Source organism: Aquila chrysaetos, chromosome 1, assembly GCF_900496995.4.
Source record: "Aquila chrysaetos chrysaetos chromosome 1, bAquChr1.4, whole genome shotgun sequence".
NCBI classification, from domain to species: Eukaryota; Metazoa; Chordata; class Aves; order Accipitriformes; family Accipitridae; genus Aquila; species Aquila chrysaetos.
In genome coordinates, this window is record NC_044004.1 from 47,160,244 (window position 1) to 47,185,916 (window position 25,673).

At 39.4% G+C, this 25,673-nt stretch overlaps 1 protein-coding gene across 4 annotated transcripts; it reads left to right on the forward strand.

Moving 5' to 3' along the window:
* The first annotated feature begins 3,277 nt into the window (after nucleotides 1–3,277).
* Nucleotides 3,278–25,099, forward strand: GASK1B (golgi associated kinase 1B). 4 transcript variants are annotated; one of them, XM_030015491.2, is made up of 6 exons: nucleotides 4,780–5,029; nucleotides 5,627–6,911; nucleotides 15,757–15,971; nucleotides 19,794–20,020; nucleotides 20,319–20,462; nucleotides 22,491–25,099. In XM_030015491.2, exons 2-6 carry the CDS (start codon nucleotides 5,915–5,917, stop codon nucleotides 22,528–22,530), a joined length of 1,623 nt encoding a protein of 540 aa, XP_029871351.1. In that variant the 5' UTR covers nucleotides 4,780–5,029; nucleotides 5,627–5,914; the 3' UTR covers nucleotides 22,531–25,099. The 4 variants fall into 4 exon arrangements, with proteins under 4 accessions (XP_029871343.1, XP_029871351.1, XP_029871361.1 ...); XM_030015501.2 differs by having other exon boundaries at nucleotides 20,319–20,448; XM_030015483.2 differs by lacking the exon at nucleotides 4,780–5,029 and adding an exon at nucleotides 3,278–3,473 and having other exon boundaries at nucleotides 20,319–25,099.
* Nucleotides 25,100–25,673: the final 574 nt, after the last annotated feature.

A 25,673-nucleotide genomic window follows, 5' to 3' on the forward strand; every position in this document is an offset into this window, starting at 1 on the left:
GCAGCCGGGCTGGGCAGCCGGCACACGGTGGGTTGTTTTTTTTTTTTTCCCCTAAGCACAAAACTGACCACCTTTTTCTCTGGGAAGCCCCCGCGTTGTTCAACAACCAAAACCGAGTACGAAAAAAAGTCTTTTGCATGATGTGGAGAAGAGATTTCTGCAGATTTCCCTGTAAGGATTTGACCCAGACCAGTTAAAGCGCAGACTGTTAGTCAGCGTGTTTAGTCACGAAGCAAACATTTCTCTCTGTCCGCTTGGAGTACAGTTTCCAGATGGCAGCCCAAATCAATCCCCTTACGAACACAGCACAGCCCTTCTAAAGTAATGCTTCACATTTTGCAAATCAAATCTGCATTATCCATAATAAGGACATACTTTTTTCCTTTGGAGAATAATTTCTCAGTCCCGTGGACTTGGTAAAGCTAGAATTGCACCATTTATCGATCATTTTAACATAAATGTCAGTCCGTGTGACGTTTAGAGAGATGAACTGCAGAACGTCTCTATGGAAACAGTTTAGCTGTAGTGCATCCAAGAGGAACATCATCCCATATGATACTCAGATACGTAGCCTGGAAAAAAAGAAGTGCTTTTTATTCTAAAGGCAGTGCAAGTCTACATGTTACATTATTTTACTCAGAAAAAAAGAAAATTTTAAGAAAAATATTAATCTTTTACATTGAACTGCCTGCACATGGAAAGCAAGAACACGCACAATAAGGAGCCTAGCCTGAAACTACATCCTTTCAAGTGTCCAGGGATAAAGAGGGGTGTTGAGTTTTGGCTTCAGAAGAATCCTGATATTAAACAAAATGTTTTCCAAAAATCCTGCCCCTGATTTCATTTAGAAGAATGGATCTCAGAGGAGTCACCAGCAATCATTTCTAATTACCGTCTCTATCCCACGTGAACGGATACTTAACCTATTCCTCACCGTTTCATCTAGTCCTCACTATTTCTTCAAACCATGCTGGTTTTGGAACATTGTTTTTCTCATTAACACAACGGTTGAAATGACACTGATGGTACGAATGAAACACCTCAAATATGGACAGATTCTGATTCATGCATTTGCGCTGTTTGGTTTTATTGAAATTAATAGGTTGTTGGAGATGAAAAGTATATGGAAAAGGAAGTCCATGAAGGCACAGTGTTTACCGAAATGGAAAATGGCAACATTCATATTTCAAATTCCAGAGGCTTCTATGAATATAACAAGTGTTCACTTAAAGAGCGTCTTTTGTTGCAAAATGCTGTACAAACCAGCACAGACAATATTTTGTTCTTTGCTGAATCGCAGCAACTTCTGCAGCCATAACTACAGTGGGAAGAACCAAACTAAGACATATTGGAAAACTAAAAACATAAACATCTTTAAATCCCATATCTCAAAACTGAAATGACTGAGTGGAGCAAGAAGGAAGGCTTAGATGAAGAAATAGGAGATGTATTGCTTTAAAATACAAAACTGATACTTGTAAAAATTGACACACAGTCTGGCATTTTGGAGAGAAACATACTAGCTGCTAGGTAGCTTTGGTATTAATAATAATAATATTGTATCACTGTGTTGGTACAAATGTTTTTCTCTCCGTTTTTCTCTAGTTCTCCGGGTGTAGTATTCACTATCCCAAAAGGCTGTACCTGGTCCAGATTAAAGAAGGAAGAAGATCACCTACAAAAGAAGCTGTAAAAAAGGAGCATGAATAATAATTCAGACAAGAAGGAAGAAGCTGTACTTGGTAGAATTAAGAAGGATGCAAAGGTGAAAGGCTATAGAAGATTGCATAGGGGAGGATGATTTATGCATAAACCCTGTGAACAGGAGGTTTTGAGAACTTTCTGGTGAATTTTTGTAATTTCCTAAAAAATGGGTTACTATCATCTTCCCATCTTCAGAGATTTGAAAATAAAGCAGAGCATTTAAGTAGCTGGATGGTGCTCTTTGAGGTTGCCAGCACATGAGTCAAGACACAGGAGCTTGTGACTGGTGGTCATTGGCTCAGTCCACTGATCTCCCACAGGTTGGCCAGAGACTGCCTGCTAGGGGGGCTGGCGGCAGTGCTGCCCACCAGCTTCTTCAGAGTCTGTAGCTTGTCCAGCACCATCAGTAGCACCCCGAGTGACAGTCCTTCCTGCAAATACAAGTTGATCTGGTTTCTTCTACAAATGCAGGTACAAGTGAAGATGAATTTCAGAAGTTAAACAAAAAAAAAAAAAAGAAGAAGAAAACAATTGCAAATCTGTAATTCAGCTACTCATTCACATTTTCAAACTATACCTAGGAATGTCAAGGACTAGAAAATACTTCTTAAATTCCCCTCTTCTGTTCATTGCTATACTCTAATATTAGTTTTGATATTCCTGTGTTCCTAAACTTAGGCAGGGTTAACACTGGCCATGAAATATGGGTATATAAAGAAATGACATGAGAAGTTGAGTTTAGTGGATGCAGATGGCGATACCACAGATATAGTTTAGAGCAAGGAATAAATACAGAATCTAACTGACATTACAGGCTAAATATAGGTAGGCAAAGTGCAATAACCTAGGCCAGAATTTGGTCAGACAACTAGTGTTGTTCATTCTATTCTTTCAAAAAATTGGTCTTGAATATTTTATGACCACAGAGAAAGCACCCTTTCAGCTCAGTAATGCCCTTTAGTGCCCTGCTGCAGCTTTGGTTTGGTAATGATTCCAGAAAGAATACTACTACCCACCTGAACAACATTTTCTTTGTCTTTCCAAACAAGTCCATAGACATTCCAGCCTTAATTATTTTGTGAAATCTCTTAGGGTGCTGGACCTGTACACTACAAGAGCTGAAAAAAAGAATTTCTCTTGATATGTTACCTTTTAAAGGTCCAAAATTAGAGGCAAATATCTGCTAAATTAACAAGATACTGAATCCTATTTAGTTGAATTCCTACCACCATCCATTCCAAAGAATGTAACAGTGCAACATTTAAAGAATGAGTTCTCCCTTCCTGAACAGGAAAAATAAAGGAAATACTATTGCTATCATCACATTTAGAAAGCCTCAGAAAGCCCTCAGCAGTCAACATTATACATCAGTGAGTACAACACATTTTGATTTCAAAGCTACAAATGAAATGAGGAGTGAAGAACAATTCTCCATATCCTTTTATAATTTCCTGCAGATAATCTTTAAAGAGTTGCAGTAGGAAGATTATATAACAGATTTCAAAATTGTCATAGCAAAGGAAAGCTGTTAGTAACTGGAATGGACTGTTTTGGCACTGCTTGATTGTAATGGACAGGTCACAGTGCTGTCTACATGCAAGAACTGGGCATTTGAAAACAACTGTTGCAGTGTGATAACATTTCCAACTCAAGCAACTCTGTGCCATTAGCAATATAAAGTAAAATCCCCCAAAATAATTCAAAGACACTTGGAAGAAATATAGTGGAGTAAAAGCTTCATGCTGAATTATTTGCTGTCAAAATCAGTGGTAAGTCAAAACAGAATCCAGAAGGTGTAATTTTTTTTTTTTTTTTTTTTTTTTTTTGCATTATTTATCTTTAAAGGAGGGAGCCTATCTTAGGCATTTCAAAAAATTTCTTCATGTGTATGTGTAAATATGTGCTATGGGTGAAATTCTGCTTTCAGGCTGCAATACCCACTCACCCTTATTTACCCTGTTTTTAGCTATATAACTTTGCTGATATTTTGCACTCACTTTGCACTGGTATTAAATAGGATATAGGAGGCCGTTCTCACTGTGAGCCATGTACAGTGTCTGTTGGTCAAATGGGCTGCAAAGCTGGTACCTCTCACTAATGACCCTTCATCTTTCAGAGGGACCCTCAAACATCTAAGACTGATCTAATAACGTCCATCTCTGGCAAGTTCTTTAAAGCATAAAAAATGTTAAGCAGCAGTAGCCACATCTGTACTGACTTTATTGATACACTTGTCTGGAACTTTTTAAATTAATCTTTGTTTGGGATATGTCCCTTCAGTCAGATTTGAACTAAAAAGAAAAAGAGAGAACTTAAGTGGCTAGAGAAATTTCTTACAATCCCTATTCCTCCAAGAACTTAGATTTGGAAAAAGCAGGTGATATGAAGGCTCTTTTCCTGGTAATACGCACAGATGCTGAAAACTTAACTTAATAGTACACGTTTAAACAAAAAGTAAAGTGACAGCCAGTGAAAAAATCCACTCACAAAGTTTATAAATTCCGATGGGACCCATCTGAAACATAAACAAATTCCTTAACTGTCTGTTCCCCTTAGTATTAATAACGGAGAAGAGAGTATCTCCATTAGCTTGAATTACAGCAAACATATACATTTTATTATTTTGTACTTAGACTAGGCAAGGAGTCAGAAGTCAGAGCTTTGCCAGTGTCTCACTGCTTAACTCTGCAGAAGCCCTTAACTTCTCTCTGCTTCAACTTTTCCATCTGTATAGCGACTATGCTATGCCTTGTTTTGGAAAGCATAAATAGGAAACACTCCTGAGCTGTTTAATAGCATTTTAAAAGCCACTATCTGTTTTTCATTTCTCATCACAAGAACATATGATTCCCAAAAGTTCTAAAATTCAGGGGGCGGGGTATTTTAAAATTAAAAAAAAAAACCCACCAAACCAAAAAAACCCAAACATGAAAAATGGGTATTTCTTCAGTACATTTACATGCAGTGCACTAGAGGGCCCTCAGGAGTTAGAAATGGATGGAATGCACTTTTGGAAGGCACATACTTCACAGGACTTTTCATTACAGAATTTAAAATAGAAGTTGCTGGGGTTTTTTTTTTTGTTTTGTTTTGGGGTTTTTTTTGTAACGTGAGGTTCATGTAAGTTTATAGCAGTCCATATGCAAACCACCTCTCAGTACGGTTAACTTCCAAACAGTATTTAGCTTGCAATGAAATACCTAAATGTGAACCATACTTAAAACTGAAATATGTGCTAGAATACTTTGAGATCGTCAGCTTTTACTAAGTTACTTTTATTAACCTAAGGAGTTTACCAGAGCGAAGGATGTGTCAAGCTGAATAGGTAAGAGAATTTATATTTTTATAGCACTATATATACACAACATGCACTTATTCTATCTTTGTTTCTTTGCAAGGATATATAAGCCATTGTCATTTTATTTGAAAAACTATAGCTAGATCCTATCTATGGCTTCACAAGAGTGAAGAGAATTAATCATCTTTCATTTTTAATGGGTGTTTATGAATTATGTGAACTATATTCATATTCAACTAGGGAAATTTGGCACTGGTAATATATTTTTATTAGTTAAATATGCACATATTTGCTACTACAGTTACTGGTGGTTAATATTGTATTATTTACAGCATTTTCATAACATGAGGATTAGTGAAGACTTTGTCTCATAAGAAAAAGATGATAATGATCTGGGTTTGACAAGCTTTTCTTCTAATGCTGGAATACAGCTTGTTGAGATTGCAAATTGAGCCTGTATTTCATGATTTTGGTGTTTAATTTATACTGTAATAAGAAAGTGAAAGATGTATCCTGACAAATTGCTAGATGCATACTGTATCATCTAGAACTTCTATCTCAAAAATATAGAACCACAGATGCCATAGGTGAGTAACAAAATGAAATACTATTTTCTTTTTGCAGTTTGCAAAGGAGGTACTTCAGATCTTTTAGACTACAAGTCAGTAAACTTTGCTTACGCAGCTGGCTCCATTCATTCTCTGAAGCCAATCATTTCCCCTGTGGTGGCTGATAAGAATTTAACGGCTTGAGAAGGTGGAGTGTCAGCATCCTTAGTGCTAAACACATTCCCAGGCATATCAGTAGCCTCTGTCCATCACCCATGCTGGAAGCTATTTGGAAAAGGAGAAATAGAAATCAGGGAAGGGAAATCATGCATCATCATCCTGGCTGGAATGTACAGAAGACTTTATGCTGTTTTCATCATGTGGATTCACTAGAGAAATGACCACCTTTGATCAGCCAAGTAAAATAAAAAACTTGTTTATTTGCTGCCTGTGCACCCCACGGGTGCTGAGGCTCTGGACTTGCAGGCGCCCAAGGACAAGGAGGAATCTGCTAGTGGGCACCGCGTGTGTGATCTACCTGGGATTCCTCATCAGTCAAGTGGGTCATGTTTTACCCCAGCACAAAGGAGGACATCAAAAGATCAGTTCCAGAAGTCTCCAAGATGCAGCCCAAACTCCTTTTCTGGGCATCCCACTGGATGGCACCCTGTCACCACCCAATTTCCAGGAACCCCAGCTTGGTAGCAATGGGACCTTGCTGCCACCCAATGTAGTTTATATCACCCTGCGGTCCAAGCGCAGCAAGCCTGCCAATATCAGAGGAACAGTGAAGCCAAAGCGCAGGAAGAAACATGCAACCCCTTTGTCCTACGGGCAGCGCTTTCCAAAAGCCACTTTTATGAGCCAGGAAGAGGCCTTTGCCCAACAGCCAGGGAGGGCAACGCATGCCACAGGCACAATGGGAGCAGCAATAGCTCTGGATGCAAGAAAGCATCAGCTGGATGAAGACAGGCATAAAGGAATGGCAGTCAGGGAGAGGGGTCACCGGAGACCTGGGGGGATTTCTGGAGCTATAAAGGCACAGCCCCAGCCTGAGGAAAGCAATATCAGGATTTACAGCGAGAGCTCTCCCTCTTGGCTGAGCAAAGACGACATCCTAAACATGCGCATGCTGGCAGATTCTCAGATAGAGAGCATCCAAGAAGTACCTTCTCACAAAGCAGTCCTGGTAGTATTTGCGAGAGGTCCCAGCACCACAGGAGCTGCTTGTAATCAGGGACGCTGTGGCATCATCAAAAGACCCCTCGATATGAGCGAGGTGTTTGCCTTTCATTTGGATAGGATCTTGGGGCTAAACAGGAGCTTACCTTCTGTAAGCAGGAGATCGGAGTTCTTCCAAGGTAACACATTCCTATGGTTTTCAGCTTGCAGGTGGGGTGCTGAGGTTTCCTTCGCCCTCCCGCATTAACCATGGGGCAGCAGCTACCACCTTTAACTCCTGCGAGCCTGAGAACTAACCCCATCATTACAGGGAAGTAAAGCTGGTATCTGTGTGTAACTTCTGCAGCGCAATTATCTGGTCTAATGGACACAGTACCCCAAAGTTTAGATCAAATACCACTGAGCTGCTGAGGGCAGTAACAGTTTCCCTTCCACAAGAGTCTGGAATGAGAAAAAGAGAGGGAGTTATCTGTAGATCGCATGATGTTGTACAGACTGCCTGAAGTGAAACTGGTGAAAAATTCTAGAATGCCCTGTGATTCAATGGGTATTTCTGATTTTTTTTTTTTTTAATTTTCTTATATTTTAGAATTGACTTTAATAAAATATTGTTGAACGTGAGCACAAGAATTCATCTCTGAAACAGGCAGTAGGAAAGGGCTTTTGTATTTAGTCAGATAACCTACTCGGAGAGGTAGGGGACCTTCTTGCAAAAGCTTGATGCTAGTTTCATGGTACTAATACCTCTGGGAACTGAAAATTTTTTCAAAAGTGCATTCATCTCCCCTGGTAATTAAAAAAAAACTAAACAAACTACATTTCAGTGAATCCTGCTGTACCTTTTGAGGTTCGCTGCACACATCTATATATCATGCAAAGAAATATACACAGTAAATATCTCAATACACCTGTTGCATGATTGGTATAACTTTTTCAATTAGAAGTTTGATTTTTAACCTTTTGTGAAATTAAAGGTCGATTTCAGGCACATTGTGAGTTAGAAGTCTACTTCTAACATTTCTATCTTGTTAAATATGTCTTCAGCTTAACTGCTGGTTTTGTACAGTTACAAATCACAATCCAAAAAGACTACATTGCATTTTAATGAATCATTGGTAAAGTGGCTAGCTATGTTTTTGCTGTTCATTTCTTGCTGCTGCAATTAGCTTATACCAAACACTTTTATATCAGTCTGTGTTTCTTAAAAAAAAAAAAAAAAGGAATGCAGGAATGACTTTCTAAAGTTTGACAGCAGGAAGACAACCCAGTGATCTCCAATTTCTTCCTGCTTTGTAAACCTTCCCTCTGGCAGCCTGTACAACAATGTGAATGAATCTCTAGGAACAACAGTTTGGAGGCTTCTGAATATTATTCATACTTGCAGAGCATGGAAGATACATTATGCCTCATTTATTTTTTGGAACAAGATTTATTGCTATAGAGCTGTCATAAGGCATTAAGGTAGTTTGGCTGGAGGAACTCTGCACAGTGTGGCTGTGGGAGATGACAGACTGCAAGCCTCTGAAAACTGCTATTAGCCTAGTTGTGCATTGTGTTGCTCAGTGTCTGTCACCTTACAGTATGTTTTGGACTGTCTGGGACAGGGAGTGTCATTCTGCCCTCTTTAATTTTCTTTTCCTCATAACTGGCTATGTTCCTATAGCACGAAGAGTGTTGCTAGGTGATGAGAAGAGAAATAACATTATTTTGGTCTCACTTCATTTTTTCCAGCTAAAGGGTGAACAGAGCATTTGGAACAGTTACTGTACCTTGCCTCTCTCCATTTCTTTAGCCTGGAAATATGCTGGAGCTCAAATGCCTAGTATCTACTTGAGCTCATTACTATTTATATGCTTGTATTTGGTATAATCTGGAAAACATCTGTGTTGAGAAAATGAGCAAAAATATATTCTTAAAAATAATATGAACAGTCAGCTCATTTCTATAACCCATATGCATTTAAGTTAAGAGTAGGTGGGCACTGTAAAGTTTTTTTTCAGGGTGGCTTGTGTGAATCATGGTTATTCATATGGGAAAGCAAGCAATGCAGGATTAGAGACTGTGCATGTGTGTATGAATGTACACAATTTCTGGGCTGACATATCTCTCTCCACGACACATCCCTTTAGCTTGCCTCAGCTGTGATGTGATCTAACAAGACATGTTTGATGTAGCATTAAAATCTTAAAAAATGGGCTTTTCAAAACTGTCACTCATTTTGTCAAAAGCGGTTTCAAAGAACCGCTTAGTAAATCCCTGTACAGGTTCTGTTTCCCCTATTCCCACAAATCCCCCACTGTTTGTTTTTAGTTTTTTTTTTTAAAGTCTAGCAAAATACTGTATGCAAGTCCTCCGTCTGCTGCCCTTGCCTTCCCTAGTTAATTGTAAACCCTTTTAAAGTGTTAACGGGGTTTTTTTATGGTTTAGCTTATTTTTCCATCATGGATGGAAAAATCAGGTATGATAACTCTCTCTCATATTTTTTGCAATGAATTGGCTGAACGTAAAAAGCCTGGGGAGTACAGGTGGGCAAAGCCCTTCTGAGCTCTGTATTACAGTCTAAAAGAGCATGATTCTGGGCATACGCAAGCAGTCATTCATTATTCTCATTGCTACCTACAACGTGTGAAAAATGTCAAGAACTCCAAAACACCTATAAAGAAAGAAGGATAAGCCTGTAAAACAACAAGAAATAATCATAAAACTGTGTCTATCATGGAGAAAATGGAGGCTGACCCTTGCATGTCTGAGTTTTGGGATGGTCACTTTAATACTACAGGACTGATAATCTTCATTATTTGTTCACCATAACCTAAGGCACAGAAGAAACAGAAGTGATCTTGCTTGGTGTCACAGCCCTACCTTAATTAATTTGCACAGAAGCTAAGTAAAATGACTGCACGTATTGCCTCTAGCTTGGCAACAGCATTCACAAGGTAGGATGATGCCAGTGTGTGTTAGGGCTTGAGGTACAACCTGAGCAACATGGGCTGGAGCAGGCTTGCTTCTGTGTTGCAGCTGACAGCTGTAAGGATAGAACTCTGGCTCCTTGGATCATAGCAACAAGGCTGAGCTCTTTATTCAGCTTTTGGTACAAAATGTGCAGGTATTGCTATGCAGTTGTGTTGCGCCACTTGCTGAGGGCCTGAACTACTACATGCTGACAACCACCCCTCTTCTCCCCTAGTTTTCTGGTATCATAAGTTTGGCTAAATATGTTTATCCTGTACTGAGAAGAATAAGCACAGGTGTACTCAATTCGGTTGGGCTTTCTTTAGCTAAAGATTAAACCCACTATTTGCCCAGAACCACTTTTATTCCTAAAACATGCAAGAAACTCTTCCTTTGAGTAACACCTTTCATGGTTGGTTTAGTGCAAATAGATGAATGACATGATAGATAGCTCCGCTGGTTGTACTTGTCATTTTCCTTTACTGGCCTCTGCATGATGATAAACGGAGCCATAGGTTTTTCCACGTTATAACCTGCACTATCAGCCTGCCCTTGCCATCCCACCAAAAGTTATGCAAAAGCAGGCAAAGATATTATGAATCTCTAATGTCAGGGCACAGAATAAGAAAAATTAAACACTGCCTTATGCATTCAGAATGCTCTAAAATGTTTCAATTTATCTGTCCTGTTTTCTGCCTAAAAACCCAAACAACTTACACCATGGTGTTGTACCTCTCAGAGGGGTACCAGAGGTTATATTTCCAATATTCTCTTGGGTAGAGAAGTTCATGTATAAGCAATAATGCAGTCCATAGTCTAGAGAGCAACTAATGCATGTTTCATGCATTCCTTAATTCTGACATCCATATGAGTGCAGGAAAGAAACCTTGCAAATAAGGTGCAGAGGGAAGAAAGAAAAATGCCTAACTTCTCCCTGCTTTGTCCCTTGTAATTTCCCTCAGAACTTAAACTCTAAAATTCAATGCTCTGTACGTCAGTCCCTCTCATCTTTCCACACTAAATTACCCTCTTCTGCTAATATATGGGCAACTGAACTGTTTCTTTCAAATGTGGCACTGGTAAGCTGTACTGCTTTGCAGTGAACAATGAGGAGTTTGAGAAAGGGCTTTAACAGGTACTTAATGCCTTCTTTGCCTCAGTCTTTAATAGGGAGACCGGTTATCCTCAGGGTACTCTGCCCCCTGAGCTGGAAGGCAAGGACAAAGAGCAGAATATACCCCCCTTAATCCAGGAGGAAATAGTTAGTGACCTACTACGCCATCTGGACACTCACAAATTTATGGGACCAGATGGCATCCATCCGACAGTACTGAGGGAGCTGGCGGAGGTGCTTGCCAAGCCACTCTCCAGCATTTATCACCAATCCTGGTCAACAGGGGAAGTCCCAGAGGACTGGAGGCTTGCCAGTGTGACACCCATTTACAAGAAGGGTCAGAGGGAGGATCTGGGGAACTACAGGCCTGTCAGCCTCACCTCGGTACCGGGGAAGATTATGGAACAGTTCGTCTTGAGAGCACTCACATGGCAAGTCTAGGACAAACAGGGGATCAGGCCCAGCCAGCATGGGTTTACAAAAGGCAGGTCCTGTTTGACCAACCTGATCTCCTTCTGTGACCAGGTGACCCGCCTAGTGGATGAGGGAAAGGCTGTGGATGTTGTCTACCTTGACTTCAGCAAGGCCTTTGACACTGTCTCTCATGGCGTACTCCTTGAGAAGCTGGCGTCTCATGGCTTAGACAAGTGTACTCTTCGCTGAGTGAAAAACTGGCTGGATGGACAAGCCCAGAGGGTTGTGGTGAATGGGGTGAAATCCAGTCGGTGGCGGGTCACAAGTGGTGTTCCTCAGGGCTCGGTGTTGGGGCCAGTTCTGTTTAATATCTTTATCAATGATTTTGACGAGGGGATTGAGTGCACCCTCAGCAAGTTTCCCGATGACACCGAGTTGGGAGGCAGGGTTGATCTGCTTGAGGGTAGGGAGGCTCTACAGAGAGATCTGGACAGGCTGGATCCATGGGCCGAGGCCAATTGTATGAAGTTCAACAAGGCCAAGTGCTGGGTCCTGCACTTGGGTCACAACAACCCCATGCAGCGCTACAGGCTTGGGGAAGAGTGGCTGGAAAGCTGCCCAGCAGAGAAAGACCTGGGGGTGCTGGTTGACAGCCGGCTGAATATGAGCCGGCAGTGTGCCCAGGTGGCCAACAAGGCCAATGGCATCCTGGCCTGTATCAGAACTAGTGTGGCCAGCAGGAGCAGGGAAGTGATTGTTCCCCTGTACTGGGCACTGGTGAGGCTGCACCTCGAGTACTGTGTTCAGTTTTGGGCCCCTCACTACAAGAAAGACATTGAGTTGCTGGAGTGTGTCCAGAGAAGGGCAACCAAGTTGGTGAGGGGCCTGGAGCACAAGTCTTATGAGGAGTGGCTGCGGGAGCTGGGACTGTTTAGCCTAGAGAAGAGGAGGCTGAGGGGAGACCTTATTGCTCTCTACACCTACCTGAAGAGGGGTTGTAGTGAGGTGGGTGCTGGTCTCTTCTGTCAGGTGGCTGGTGATAGGATGAGAGGAAATGGCCTCAAGTTGTGGCAAGGAAGGTTTAGGTTGGATATTCGGAAAAATTTCTTTACTGAGAGGGTTGTCAGGCATTGGAACGGGCTGCCCAGGGAAGTGGTTGAGTCACCATCCCTGGAGGTATTAAAAAAGCACGTAGACGGGGTACTCCAGAACATGGTTTAGTGGGCATGGATGATGGTTGGACTTGATGATCTTGAAGGTCTTTTCCAACGTCAATGATTCTATGATTCTAACTACCTCATGAAAGATTTGCTCTTTTTAGTGATGCTCTCATGCACATGTTTGAAAATATTTTCTTTTGAGGGAGTTAGAAAAAATGCTGTAGATACAAATTAGAGCACAAGACAGAAGAGTAACATTTGCAAGTGCATCTTTGTGGTTAAGAAGCATACAGATTATTTTCAAAGCGATGTGGGGTGTGGATATCTAAGATGATGCCTATGTGGAAGAAGCCATGCAGTGATACATTACCTAACTGCACACAGAGCAGTTTGAGTACCTTGAGGTAGTCTAGCCTCAGCAGCCTGAGATTTCATCTGCGTTAGCTTATTCAACTTAGGATATCCTGAGCCAGTAGCTCCTAAGGGCCCAAGAAATTTTTATAAATATTTTGATGTTTAAAAACATATATGAATTACTAGGAAGCTGGTTCCAACACAAGTTTTGAAAAAATCTTTCCCATACAATTTTGCAGATCATTTTTAGATATTTTAGATAGTTAAGTAGATATATAGATCTAAAATGGCCAATTAAAATAAAATTAAGTCAATCAGCTTTGGGCAAGATTCAGTGCAATGCAGCTGCAGTAACAGAAAAGCAGTAGACCTTTGTGCTAATATATAAGCTGATTAGGAAAGAGGCACATGCAGAACACACTGGACTTATACTGAAGTGTGCTCAACCTCCTCACTTTTGGCTGTATCAAACTGGAAGCTTCGATTCTTAGCCAGGCCTTACTTTTCACCATTCATTTAACTTCAGCCCCATCCTCACGAGGTTTGAATCAGAAGAGCTCCACTGATTTCAGTGGGGTCATGCCAATTCATGCAGCTATGAATCAGACCCCTTATCTGCTTTAATTCAGCATCTTCATGTTTTTCCTGCAAGTGTCAAAAATTTGAGTCACTGCTCTTTACTGAAGCTGCTCTTTCATATTCCTGTAATTCAATTTATATTACAGTGTTGAAAGACTTTATTTTGACTCATCTTTTCTGCTCCCATTTCCTCTGAAATGCAAACATTTCCTGTATTTAGCTTTGGTCTTTTAAAAATGTTTTTGTTTCTTAATAGAAACTGGCAAGATATTATTCATATTTTTCAAGTGTTTATATTACTATTGTTTATCATGTCCCTTTTGGGCAGACAGGAGATGTTTGTTTTGTTAGAAGACCATTTATGTATTTGGTTTGTGGAAGAATACATGAATAGTTACATAAGCTGTTATTGGAGATATAAAAATAATAGATCAGACTTTGTCCTGAAGAAAGCTGTAACAATTCTCAATGCTTATATAGACTTTCTCCAACTGGCTTGGAAAAGAGGCTTAGCCAATAGTTGACCTGACTTGGTTAAAGTCATCTACAATGTAGGTGATGGAGCCAGAGCAAGAGAGATGGGGAAATGGCTAGGATTTCCCAAATTAATTTCCTAAATACTTATTCAGGCACCTCAGTAGAAGAAGCCTGATTTTCAGGAGCACTTGGCACTTTTTTTCATCCGAGGAAAGAGTGTGGAGCATGGTGATGATAAAGGTAGTACTGATCCTAGTGAGAGAGAGAGATTGATGTTCCTAATGGAAAGACACTTTCTGTGTTCCTAAGGAAACATTGGACAACTGGGAGGGAAGTTAAAGAGGTGGTGGAGCTGCACATTGGGTTGGCTTGAGAAGGACTACCTTGTATGTGCAAGCCATGGCAGAGAGAAGAGTACATTCTGGTTTTGGAGAGGAGTTTTTCTCTTGGGCTTGATTGCATTTGGGGCCTATCATGCTCTGTTGGCAAATACAAGATCAGTTACTGCTAAGTATGGGCAAAGAATTTCTTACCTGTTGTTTTAGATCACTGAGCATCATTTGAACAAGTTGCTCTTTGATTCAGCTGTATGGAGACCTGTTATTAACAGTTCTTGCTGCTTACAGGTGGAGCATTCACATTAGCAGCTTTTACCTTGCTGTTGGCATTGATACCAGTTTTCTATGTGCTATTCTCTGTCTGGTTTGCCTCTGGAGAAGAAGGTGCCATGGATCTCATTGCCTTCATTCAAGTTTCTGAAAGCTTCTTTTCAGATGCATCTCTCGCTCCACGGGCATGTGGAAGACAAAGAGACAGTTTAGGCTGCATTTAACTATGTCATAAATTGTGCAATAGTGTGGGCTTTAGGTTCATTGACCTGCAAGTTGAATATAAATAAATTTAAATCTTTATACATATTCCAATACTTGCTATTTAGTAAATAGTAGCTTTGCAGTTAAATGGTTCCTCCTCTCTGTACCGAGACATCATATTTTGGTCTTCTGTCTACACCCAAAAATATAAAGGATTTCTTTGTTCTAATGTGTGTACAAGCCGCAGTCAGTCCTGGGTCCTTGACCATTTAAGGCAGCGGCAGCATTGCCTCAACAATGAAAAGGAGAGTTCTACTTTCCTAAGAAGATAGATAGGCCTGTTAGTTGATACTGGGTGAAATATATTTGTCAGTTCTTATACTGGAAAAACTCATTTTACATTCTTTGCTGAGGTTTCTTCCCACTAAGAAGTCTGAACACTTGAATTCACCAAAGCTAAGGCCCTTGACTTCATTTCAGGGAAGAGCAGAATATTCTTTACAGAGAAGAATTATAGAGTGTAGCCAAAAGAGCTGCTATACAAAACAGATCTCATGTTATACCTGGGTAAAGAAAAAATACTTGTCAAGGTGTTTATTCATGCTAAGCTCACACTCTGTAGTATCCTCATATATCATTTCAGAGCTGTGAAATCATACATTATAGGCCTAAAATACTAAAGATAACAAAATAAATCCACTTTGAGTATAGGATTTGTAGTGTTTCTATGCCCATTATGCAGAAAAAATACTTTGACATAAGTTTTCAGCTCTTGTAAATCATCATCAGTTCACTGGAATCAGAGGGAAATAACATCCTTGATTCACAAAGGCATTGTAGGCTCTTAATCTACCTATAAACTTTTTAATTGTCTGATTTAGTATATGTTTTTGTACATTAATCTCTTGCTTCAAACAGAGAGAGCTTTCTGTACACTGAAGATGCTAATGATGTCTGTGCTTCTTCCATTCCTATGGTGGGTGGTTTTATATGTGGAATAAGGCCACATTAAATGCAGGCTGTCAAGTTATTAGCTCCTGGCCATTTTTCCTGCCACATCTGTAAAATGATATAATTATTGATGCTTAGGCAATGTCTAAAGAATGATCAAGTAAGTCTGACAGTATTGCACTATACTAATGATCTGTTTTTCCTTTTTCAGATGGTCAAGCCTGTCCTGTTATTCTCTGGGATTCCTCACTGAGTCCAACAGATGATAATACCCATTCATCAGTGAGATTAACCTGGGGGCAATATCAGCAGCTATTGAAGCAGAAATGCTGGCAGAATGGAAAAGTTCCCAGAGCTGAGTGGGGCTGTACTGAAATCCATCATCATGAGTGGTCCAAGATGGCACTCTTTGATTTTCTTCTGCAGGTAAAACATTTACTGAATGCAAGTATCTGCCTCAAAAGTTACATAAGCACACATGTGACTCCTCAAAAAATCACTTTAGTTTATTTCCTTTTTTTAAATGGGAAAGAGATGTATTTGCACAGTTCAGTTTGAACTTGTTTCTGGTTGTTTCTTATGATTAAAATACCCAAAATGCAACTTATAATCAGGGAATGAGATCAGGAACTTAACTGACTCATTTTCTAAAAGAGAAAGCAAAGGCTTTTTGTCTTGAGACATCTTGTTTCACCTCGAGGCCAGCATACTGTTTCTCCTTGACTCCTTTCTCCAAACATAGTTCTTGACTATGTTCACAACTGTAAAACACCGTTTTTTACTGTGTGGTCCTTCCCACACCTCCCCAGCCCCCAGGGTTGATTTAAGTGGTTTCGGTCAGCTGAAATCTGGATCAAGATAACAGTTGTAGTGGCTGATTTCTCCTTCTATTTCAAAATCTAGCCAGCAACTTAGTAAGGAAAGAACAGAGCAGGAACTGATGAATGATATGGGTGCTGTTCTTCAATTAGGTATTGCACATAATCATCAGCTCTCCAAATAACACAAAACTAGGGCTCTGCCTAGTGGTGTCATAATGTGTGGCTACAGTTACAGCAATTATGTAGTAGAATATTAATACACATAGTGTATTAATAAGGATGAACTGAACCACCTGTCTGGAAGCTAATTTTATGGCTTCCTGAGATATGGCACTACTTCCAATTGTCCTTGTCTGCCAGACAGGTCCAGGTGACTGAGCCTCCTGTAGCACTTACTGGTTTATTTAAAACTGCAGCAAGCACTAGCTTTATGCACTATGTTTGGTTGTTCATATAATTCAGTTTTTTATGGAGTTACATTTCTTGAAATATAAAAATCATGACTTGGCTTATGCATAGCCTATCCCTGTCCTTCGCAGTCCTGTTCCAGGATAAATGGATGTTTCCAATTTTTTTTGAGTTACATTTTTGCAGACTTCTTATGTTAAACAGAGCATTCAATTCTTCTCTTAAAATAGTCACTTGTCTAAGGACTCCATCTTTAGTCCCAGTATGTGCAAGTCATTCTTAGAAACTGGTATAAAGTCATACGTGGATTATTCTGATGCTAAACATAGTAATGGCCCTATAGGAATAGTACAGATTGTGTCAGAGTTAATGTTTTCATACCATTGTCTTCTTGTTGAACAGTTTAAAAATTCTCATGAGTTCTGTGTTGATTTCTAATTTTAAGGTCTTCTAAGACAAGTTTTTAATCTTCATAATAGAACTCCTATTATCCAGAAGGAGCAGTCAGTTAAAATAAGATAAAACAGGATTGAACTGTACCAACAGGATTGAATTTTACATGACAAAGAAATTACTCTTACAATAGTAGCTGGTATCAGAGTGATTTAAACCTCCAGTTGCCTACCAGACAGGAATGTGCATACCAGAAAGTGAGTGGAAGTAGGTCTTATGGTTCTTAAAGATTAAAATTTTATCTGGGTGTGCTCAGACTTAACTTTAAAGTTTATCAGCAGTAGAACATGAAGACTATAAAACAAAAAATGCCAAGAAGGGGTTCTAAGTTTAAAAAAAAATAAATCCGTGCTTCATGAGTCATTCAGAAATAAAGAATAATGGTGAAAAGTATTCTCTATTAAACATACTTCCCTCAGAAGAATGGGTTTGGTGCCCATAATAGATGTTCCTAATCTCTGGTTTCAAACGCTATAAAACATAGGAGCAGGCTGAAAAATGCTTGTAGCTGACCTTCACTTGCCTTCTGCAAGAACTCAAGTAAAATAAGGACATTAAATGTAAAATGTCATCTTTAATTCTGGGGGTTTGGACCTCTCATGTACATAAATATATGACAAACCCCAGTGCTAAACTATTAAGTTTGCAGCATCAATTCCAGAATGTCCCATCATTCTGTCTTAACACTGGAATGATGCAAGATATCATGAAGAGGTTGTCTGTAAGAACATGAACTCATCTATTTAATGCATGTAATGAAGTGTGGTGCAGATGAATTAGGGCTATACATCAAAGGAGTCTGTCTAGAAGGACTCTGCTTCACTTTCTGGCAAAGCCTTTGGATGAGTTGAATGGGAGATCCCATGAGCTAGAAGACTGCAAGCAAGAGGGGCTTTAGTGCCTGCAGATGCTCAATGCTGCTCATGAGAAGAGAAAGAGAAATCTGTTCCTTTCCTCAGAATTTTCACGTCTGAAAACAAACACTGCCACCAGGACTGGTGGCAACAGTACTACATAAGAAAAAACAAAACGACTCTAAGACTTTCATTTGATGAACAAAATTGGGAGGCCTTTTCAACATGCAACATAGTTCTACATTGGGAAAAGATCCCAACAGTTCATTTGGGATCTTACATTCATTGTAATCGTAACAGTTCATTTCACTGGGGTGTCACAAAAATAAAATTGTAATTTTAGAAGGCTTATGTGAACATTAATGCTTTTATGCTTAGAGCAGTTTGAAGAGTTAACAGTGTACAACAAACAAGGACAGAAAAAATTATTTACCTTTGATAAACTACTCATTCAGCCTTAGATGCACCAGACCAGACTTCCACTTTGTAAGCACCTGTCAGCAGGAGCAGGGCTGCTCCCTGGGGAGACGAGCTGGAGCCAAGGGCAGCCCCATGGCAGGCAGAACAGGCAGGGCCAGCAGCGGGAGAGGCAGCCCAGCAGGAAGGATGGTGAAAGCCACGGGTCCCATCGATAGCCCAGCAGGCATCCGGCACAGACAAGGCAGCAAGCCAGCTCAAAGTCCACTGAGAAGGAACCCCAAGCAGCAATCCAGAAGCATCAGGTAGCAGGACAAGCAACAGATACATTCCCCACACCCCCAAAAGGGCTCAAAAGAGGGCTGAGGTGCCAGGCCTGAGCTTAAATGGGGCTCCTGGCCCCACAGGCAGAGGGGGTGTGTGTGGAGGTCCCAGGTGAGGCTGCGTAGGGCAATTAGGGCCTATCTGTGCACTCAGGACCCTGGCAATGTTGTCCATTTACTCTCATCTAGTCAACAGGTGTAGAAGCACTTTCGAGGAGTGATTTATCCTTCCTGTATTAGATGGTTATCCTAAAATGGCATCCTTTGCTCTGTGGATGCCTCATTCTTGTCATTGTTTATGAAAGGGAACATAAATGACTAAGTTACACCACGAAAGTTAGACCACATGTATTCCTTCCAGCTAAGTGCTGTGTGATGAATAAGGGAGAGTTCGCATAGGAAAAAATAGCCTAGACCATCATGTCATTAAAGTATACACCACAGTGCAACTCAGGGAGGCTGCTCTGTGATTATAAATGCACTCTTGTATTTTGTAGCTTTTGATGGTTTGCTGTGCCCCTTACTAATCTTCTCAATTATTTTGCGTAATATTAGTCTAATAGGTCCCACAACATGGAGATCCTCTGTGTGTGTCAGGCTGTGCTATTTCTATTGTTCTGCAGTAGAGAAAATGTAAAAAAACTACAGTCTTCTGAAAAATATGGAATTATATTCACCGTTTTGTTATTCCAGTTACACAGTTGTATTGTTCCATTATTTTCAAAGAATTTCTACTGACATAACAAATCATGGCTATAAAATGGATAAAATACACAGTCTGAGGAATTGCTTCTATCAGTACTTGAAGTATGGGGACCAGGTCTTCAATGCGATTCACTGCTGACTTTAATTATACTTGTCCTGAGCTTGCTTTCCTGTCAGCTGTGTTAGTGAATGATGTCTTACAGTGACGATGTGCCCCAAATACTTTGATATTGCTTTCACTTGGCACTCTGCTGTACTTTGTTTTAGATCTATAATCGACTAGACAGAAACTGCTGTGGATTCAAACCTCTCAAGGAGGATTCCTGCATGCAGCAAGGACTGAAGCTGAAATGCAGTGATCAGGATGCTGTTGACCTGACACACATAGTTCAGAGAAGGCATGACCGAAGGCACTTGGCCTTTATAGACAATAAGGGTTTCTTTGACAGAAACGAGGACAATCTTGACTTCAAAATACTACAAGGAATCAATGAGTAAGTTTTAAGTTATTAATTTTGTAAAAAGATAGATAGTTTCTTCCCAGTTTGAGCATGAGACACCGAGTTACTGGAATAGATATCATCAGGCTAAGACATATACAGGATGTGTCTAAAAATGTTTGAGTAATCCCACTGCTGTAAAAGATGCAATTAACATGCATATGATTAGGCATGCATGGACTTCCTTTGCTGAGTTGCAGTCTATATTCATAGAATTGATTGCTAAACCACAACATAAATATTGCAATTCAGAGTGATGGCAAAATTGATGAGTTTCTTTGTGCTTTTCCAGATTCCCTGAATCTGCAGTTTCAGTGCTGAGGAGCCAGCGTTTACGTGAGAAGTTGCTTCAGTCTTTGTTCCTTGACAAAATATACTGGGAGAGCCAAGGAGGCAGAAAAGGAATTGAAAAGCTTATTGATGTAATAGAAAGGAGGTCCAAAATTCTTCTTACTTACATAAATGCACATGGAGCCAAAGTATTGCCCATGAACGAATGAAGCAGTCTTGTTTCTATCTGATAGTCTTCAAAAAATATGTATGAGGCAAAAACTGACAGTAAAATTGATTTAATTCATAATAAAATAATTCAGGCTTATTTAATTTTTATTTTTTCCCAACTTTCAAGTTTATTTTTAAATAAGAAATCTTACATGGTTTAAAAGCAACATTTAAATGTCAGCTGCAGCTCAACACAGTGCAGTCTATTCTATGTCACCAGTGAAATGAAATGAAAAACAACCAAATGGTACAATAAATAATGTAGTAATGTGTAGGTACCATGAACACTCCTTCTGTTAAACTGTTTGAAAATTAGCAACAGGATTTTCAGTACATTAGGCTGGATTACTCTTAATTCCCTCATTGAAGTCAGTAAAAACTTTATTGCAAATTTAAATGGGAACAGAGATTTGTAAGCACTTAATACATTGATGAAAACTGTCATCGCATCTACCTGCTGAAACATATCTACTATGGGAAGTTGTTTTGTTGATTATGAATACTAAAAGGCTGCCATTTCTAAGGGCTTCTTTTGGTTCATTTTATTTTGATCTTTTGAAATCTGAGGACTAAATTCAGCTCTTTTAAATGCAGAGGTGTTTGTACTGGACATGAGGGAAATTTAAAAACAGAGTGAGGAGAACACGGATTTAACATAATAATTAATTTGACAAATACAGTTTTCACCTGTCCAGTACGGAGTACAATTCGTCATGAGTCACTTGTTACAATGTACTATTTTCAGTACAGCTTGTTTTGATGTGTGAGTGGATGATCTGATACTTTCTGTCTATTGATTAACTCGGTGTTACTCACAGAATTGTCCTTTATTACCACTATTTTAAAAAAAGAAATTCAGCTTTAGCTTTGTATGAATATGCTGCTAAATAAGTGAACATGTTTTGGTTTTGCAATATGCTTGACAATATTTTTTAGAATACTATTCAAAAAGGAGACCTAAGGACGTGAGTGTTGTCAAACTCAGCACAGAAGATGTTTGTGCTGTGTGCTTAGCTCTAGCCAGCAATTCAGGCTCTGGTTTTCCATTAAGATTGACCACTGTGGGGTGATGATTCTAGCTGATGGCTCGGCCCAAGTATTCCCACAGGTAAGGTTGTTAGAGAAGGTTGAATAAGCACTTTGGATTCTTAACCTTCATCTGCTCCAGAAATAAAATACCAACTGATATAGTCTATCATGACATATACCTTCTACCTATCTGTTTAGAAAGACTCTTACTATCTTTCAAGAGAAATATCTATTATCTTCTTGCCATGAGATAATGGCAGAAGTTGAATACTTTCATAGCTACTCTTGTCTTTATGTATAGTAAAAAAGTATAGAGTGTATAAGATTTTAAAATATTTTTGAAAGTGCTTGTGTAATGGTATGAGAAGCTAAAATGTTTCATGTTGATGTTAATGTGGATGGGTGAATTTAATGTTTTAAATAACTACAATTCCACTGCAGCTAAAACAGATTTTCTTTCTTAGTATCAGAACAGCTATTAACAATAATTGCATTACTGGAAGAAATAGATCTCGTTATAGGCAGAGTTAAAGATACTTAGTAAATTTTAAGAGCTTGGCCATCTAAATAATCTTTTATTTTATTCTGTCAGCAAAGGGCAGACAAATTTGTAAAAACTTCCTAGAACCTAACTATTGCCTTGAGAGGACACGTTTTAGAGTGCCTTGGAATTTTTAATAACACCAAAGTAGAATTTTACAGGATTTTCGTATTATCCCTTTCTTAAAATGTTGTAAATTATTAGCTGGGTAATTTCTATCACAGAAACAAAAATATTACTGTAGCTTGCGCTGTGAGCAGAGCCTAGAGAAAGAAATAATCCTCTGGATCCATTTCACATGGAATTCCTGTTGCAGTAAATTCCACTCCTTGATGACCATTATGATCAATTTGTCTCATTTTCTAGCCTATCTCACAGTTTTCTTCCTGCTAGATACCTGTTCAAATGGATTATCACACGCTGCTGTGAGTGAGAGAAAGGCATGACTCTCAGCTGCACTGAACTTAGAAGAGGGCCAAGTGGAGATACAAGAGTGTACCTGATCATGAACAAAAGTCCCATGAGAACTCTGTCTTCTAGCTTCTCCTCTTCTGTCTTTAGACTGCACATCGTGATGCCAAGTCATTTCCCCACATTGCCCAGTTGTATTTTTTTCCAGAATTGACTCATTTCCCAAGAAGAGAAAGAAATCAGAAGTCAGGATTTTTTTATCTTTCCAGGTTAGGTCATTTATTTTTATGGTGATAACTTGGTTCATTCTTCTCCATTTCTTCTGGACATGGACTAGTGTTTCCTTGAGCATGATGCATGCTTTTTTATTTGCCTGGCAGTTCAGTGCCAGCTCTTAAAGGAGCAATGTAATTGCCAGCTAGTAAGTAATTGCCCTGAAGCTGACCTGGAGCACTGCGTCTCAGTAGTCCTGAGTTTAGGAGGTCCAAGTAGTCATGGTGCTGTGCAGTACTTAAAAATTTGACCAAGCATGAAAAGCATAACTGTAAAGAGCAGATTTTCTGGAGACAAATCCTGCAGATGAATGCCCTTAGGAAATGAATGCTGTTTTTTACTAGACATTTTTGGTGGCAGAGGCATACAGATGAAGTTGTCACTAGAGCTAATCTGCAGGGTGAAAACAATAGTTAGATTTACGTAGAAAGTACAAGGGGAAGAATAGGTGTATCTCCCCGTGCTGTCCAGTATGGACCAGACAGTCACATGAAGGCACTGTCTTCTCAAAACTGCTGCAGGGACCAGTGAGTCCAGAGCGAATGGCCAAGGCAGACTGAGCTGTGCCGTTGCTGCACACATTACACTTTCAAAGGGCAAAGAAACAATTCTTTCTCTGAAAGTCTGAATTTGGGTCTAGGGCAAGGCGTTCTGCAGCCTGCCTTCACCTTGCAATGGTGCCTTAGCATTGCACTGCACACAGCTGGAGGCCTTGCTTTCTATGCTGTGTTAACATGCCATATTTCTTATATGTACAAACACTCTCATAGTCTTCAGGGAAGTCAGGAGAGGCTTTATGAGATTGAGCAGTGGGACTGGACTGTAAATTGCTTCTAATTCTCTAATGTTGATAACAAACTCCGGAAGATGCCTTTTCTCCATAATGTTTATCCTGTTGCTGTGGAGCTTGGTACTTGAATCCAGTATTGTTAATCATACAAAGTATGATTGCGGTAGTGCTTATGAGTACATACTAGCCAAGTTCTAGAGTTTTTTTACAAAAATGAGGAATTCTGTATTTTTGAGTGCATTTGCATAAATGCTCCAGTAAAAAATACAAAAAAGCACTTTGCAGAACTTGTTTATTCGCTGCTACTACATTCAATATATCTGCTCTCCCTTCAGTAACAGGAGTAAAGTTTATTCGGAAATCAGTCCACTTTCTTTTAAGACAGCATGATGTTGGACTGACATTCCTGCACTGGAGCCTAAGTAATATTAACCAATAGGAAAAAACCCAAAGAAGACTTACTCTACCTACGGTGGTGATGGACAGAAAGCCAAGAAACTGTGTTTTAGTCATCTTTGCTGGGCTGTCTTCCATTTATGGGCATACGGGATCAGACAAAGATTCATGTTGCACATTACTCGGAAGGGCGTAACCAATGGCAACAGTCCAAAACCTGTGGGTGGGAAAAGATGATTATGTCATTCTTGAATCTGCCTGAAAGGCAGAACCACATGAAATGGAATTACTAAGAAAGTCAAGAGAGTTTGGTGATTTCATAACATTGGAAGACAGAGTTAAAAATAAATAGCACAGGCACAGATGCCTTAAAAATCCTCGGGAGCCTGCCAGCAAGTTAATAATCTTAAATGTTTCAGAAGCTGAGGACATGAAAACTTTTGTGGAGCACTGTGAGAGCAGTTTCCTTCTTTTTTTGTGGGTGTATTCTATAATGCACTATATTAAAGGAAGATAAATTCCATGGTTTCAAATAAGCAAATACAGATTTAGGGTACATTAAGGGACAAGCTTCCAGTAGCAGTTCTGGGAACACTTTCATGCATGTGTGTGTATGCGAACACAAACATACATGTATATGTATATATACTTTGGCTTGTTTCTATAAAATGGTCACTTTGGCTAATAAAGAGTTGTTTATACAATTTGCTGTTTACATGTAGAATTGTATTTGTGAGTATAAGTCCAATTTCGGGTATACACAAGTTGAAGTTTAAACAAAACTTTATTATGGATGAAACTTTTGTTCTCAAAGGATTAACTCTTCCCTTGCTAACACATTTATATAATCTTAAAAGTTTTCTACTTACAATTGTAGAGAAAAACAGCAATATGTTTGTATCTGTCTGAGCTAAACTGCCAGTGATATCAACTCAGATGTTTTAATTGAGTTTTATATTAGATATTGAATTTCCATTTTCTTTTGGAATTTGTGCATTTTAAAAGTCAATTTATTTGTCCTTTTATTAGTAACAGTAAAAGTGTTATCACAAGTAATGAATTGTTTGAATCTCTGCTGCTATTGTCATATAATGTCCAGAAATATATAAAATAAAATAATATCTTAATCAGATTTTCGGGTCTGATCTCTGAGTTGCAATAACAAAACTGAACAGTCTGCCCAGAGAGTTGGTTGAGTCACCATCCCTGCAGGTATTTAAAAGACATGTAGATGTGGTGCTTAGGGACATGGTTTAGTGGTGGACTTGGCAGTGCTGGGTTAATGGTTGGATTTGATGATCTTAAAGGTTTTTTCCAACCTAAACGATTCTGTGATTCTATGATTAGATAGTGTTTAGAAAGAAGTATGGCCTTGAAACTGCTTCTTCAGAGAAACAATGCAAACCAGACTATGAAGCTCTTCCTGTGGAAATATTTTCTAGCTGTTTACTCACGAGACTTGTAACTCTTTCTTACTAAGCTGATTCACTGTAGCTGTGGAGCTTCTGGTTACTGCAGCATTAGTATTCACTGCCTTCTTTAGCCATTCTGACAATGCCTACTTACACAAACATTGAGCAGAAAAGGCCGTGCCCATCTATGATGCCAGAACAGAAGCAGTGACTGATGACTGGTAAACTTTATAATAGACCATGAGCAAGTACAGGAATAGGAGAAAGACACTGAACTCTACGTAGAATAGAGAC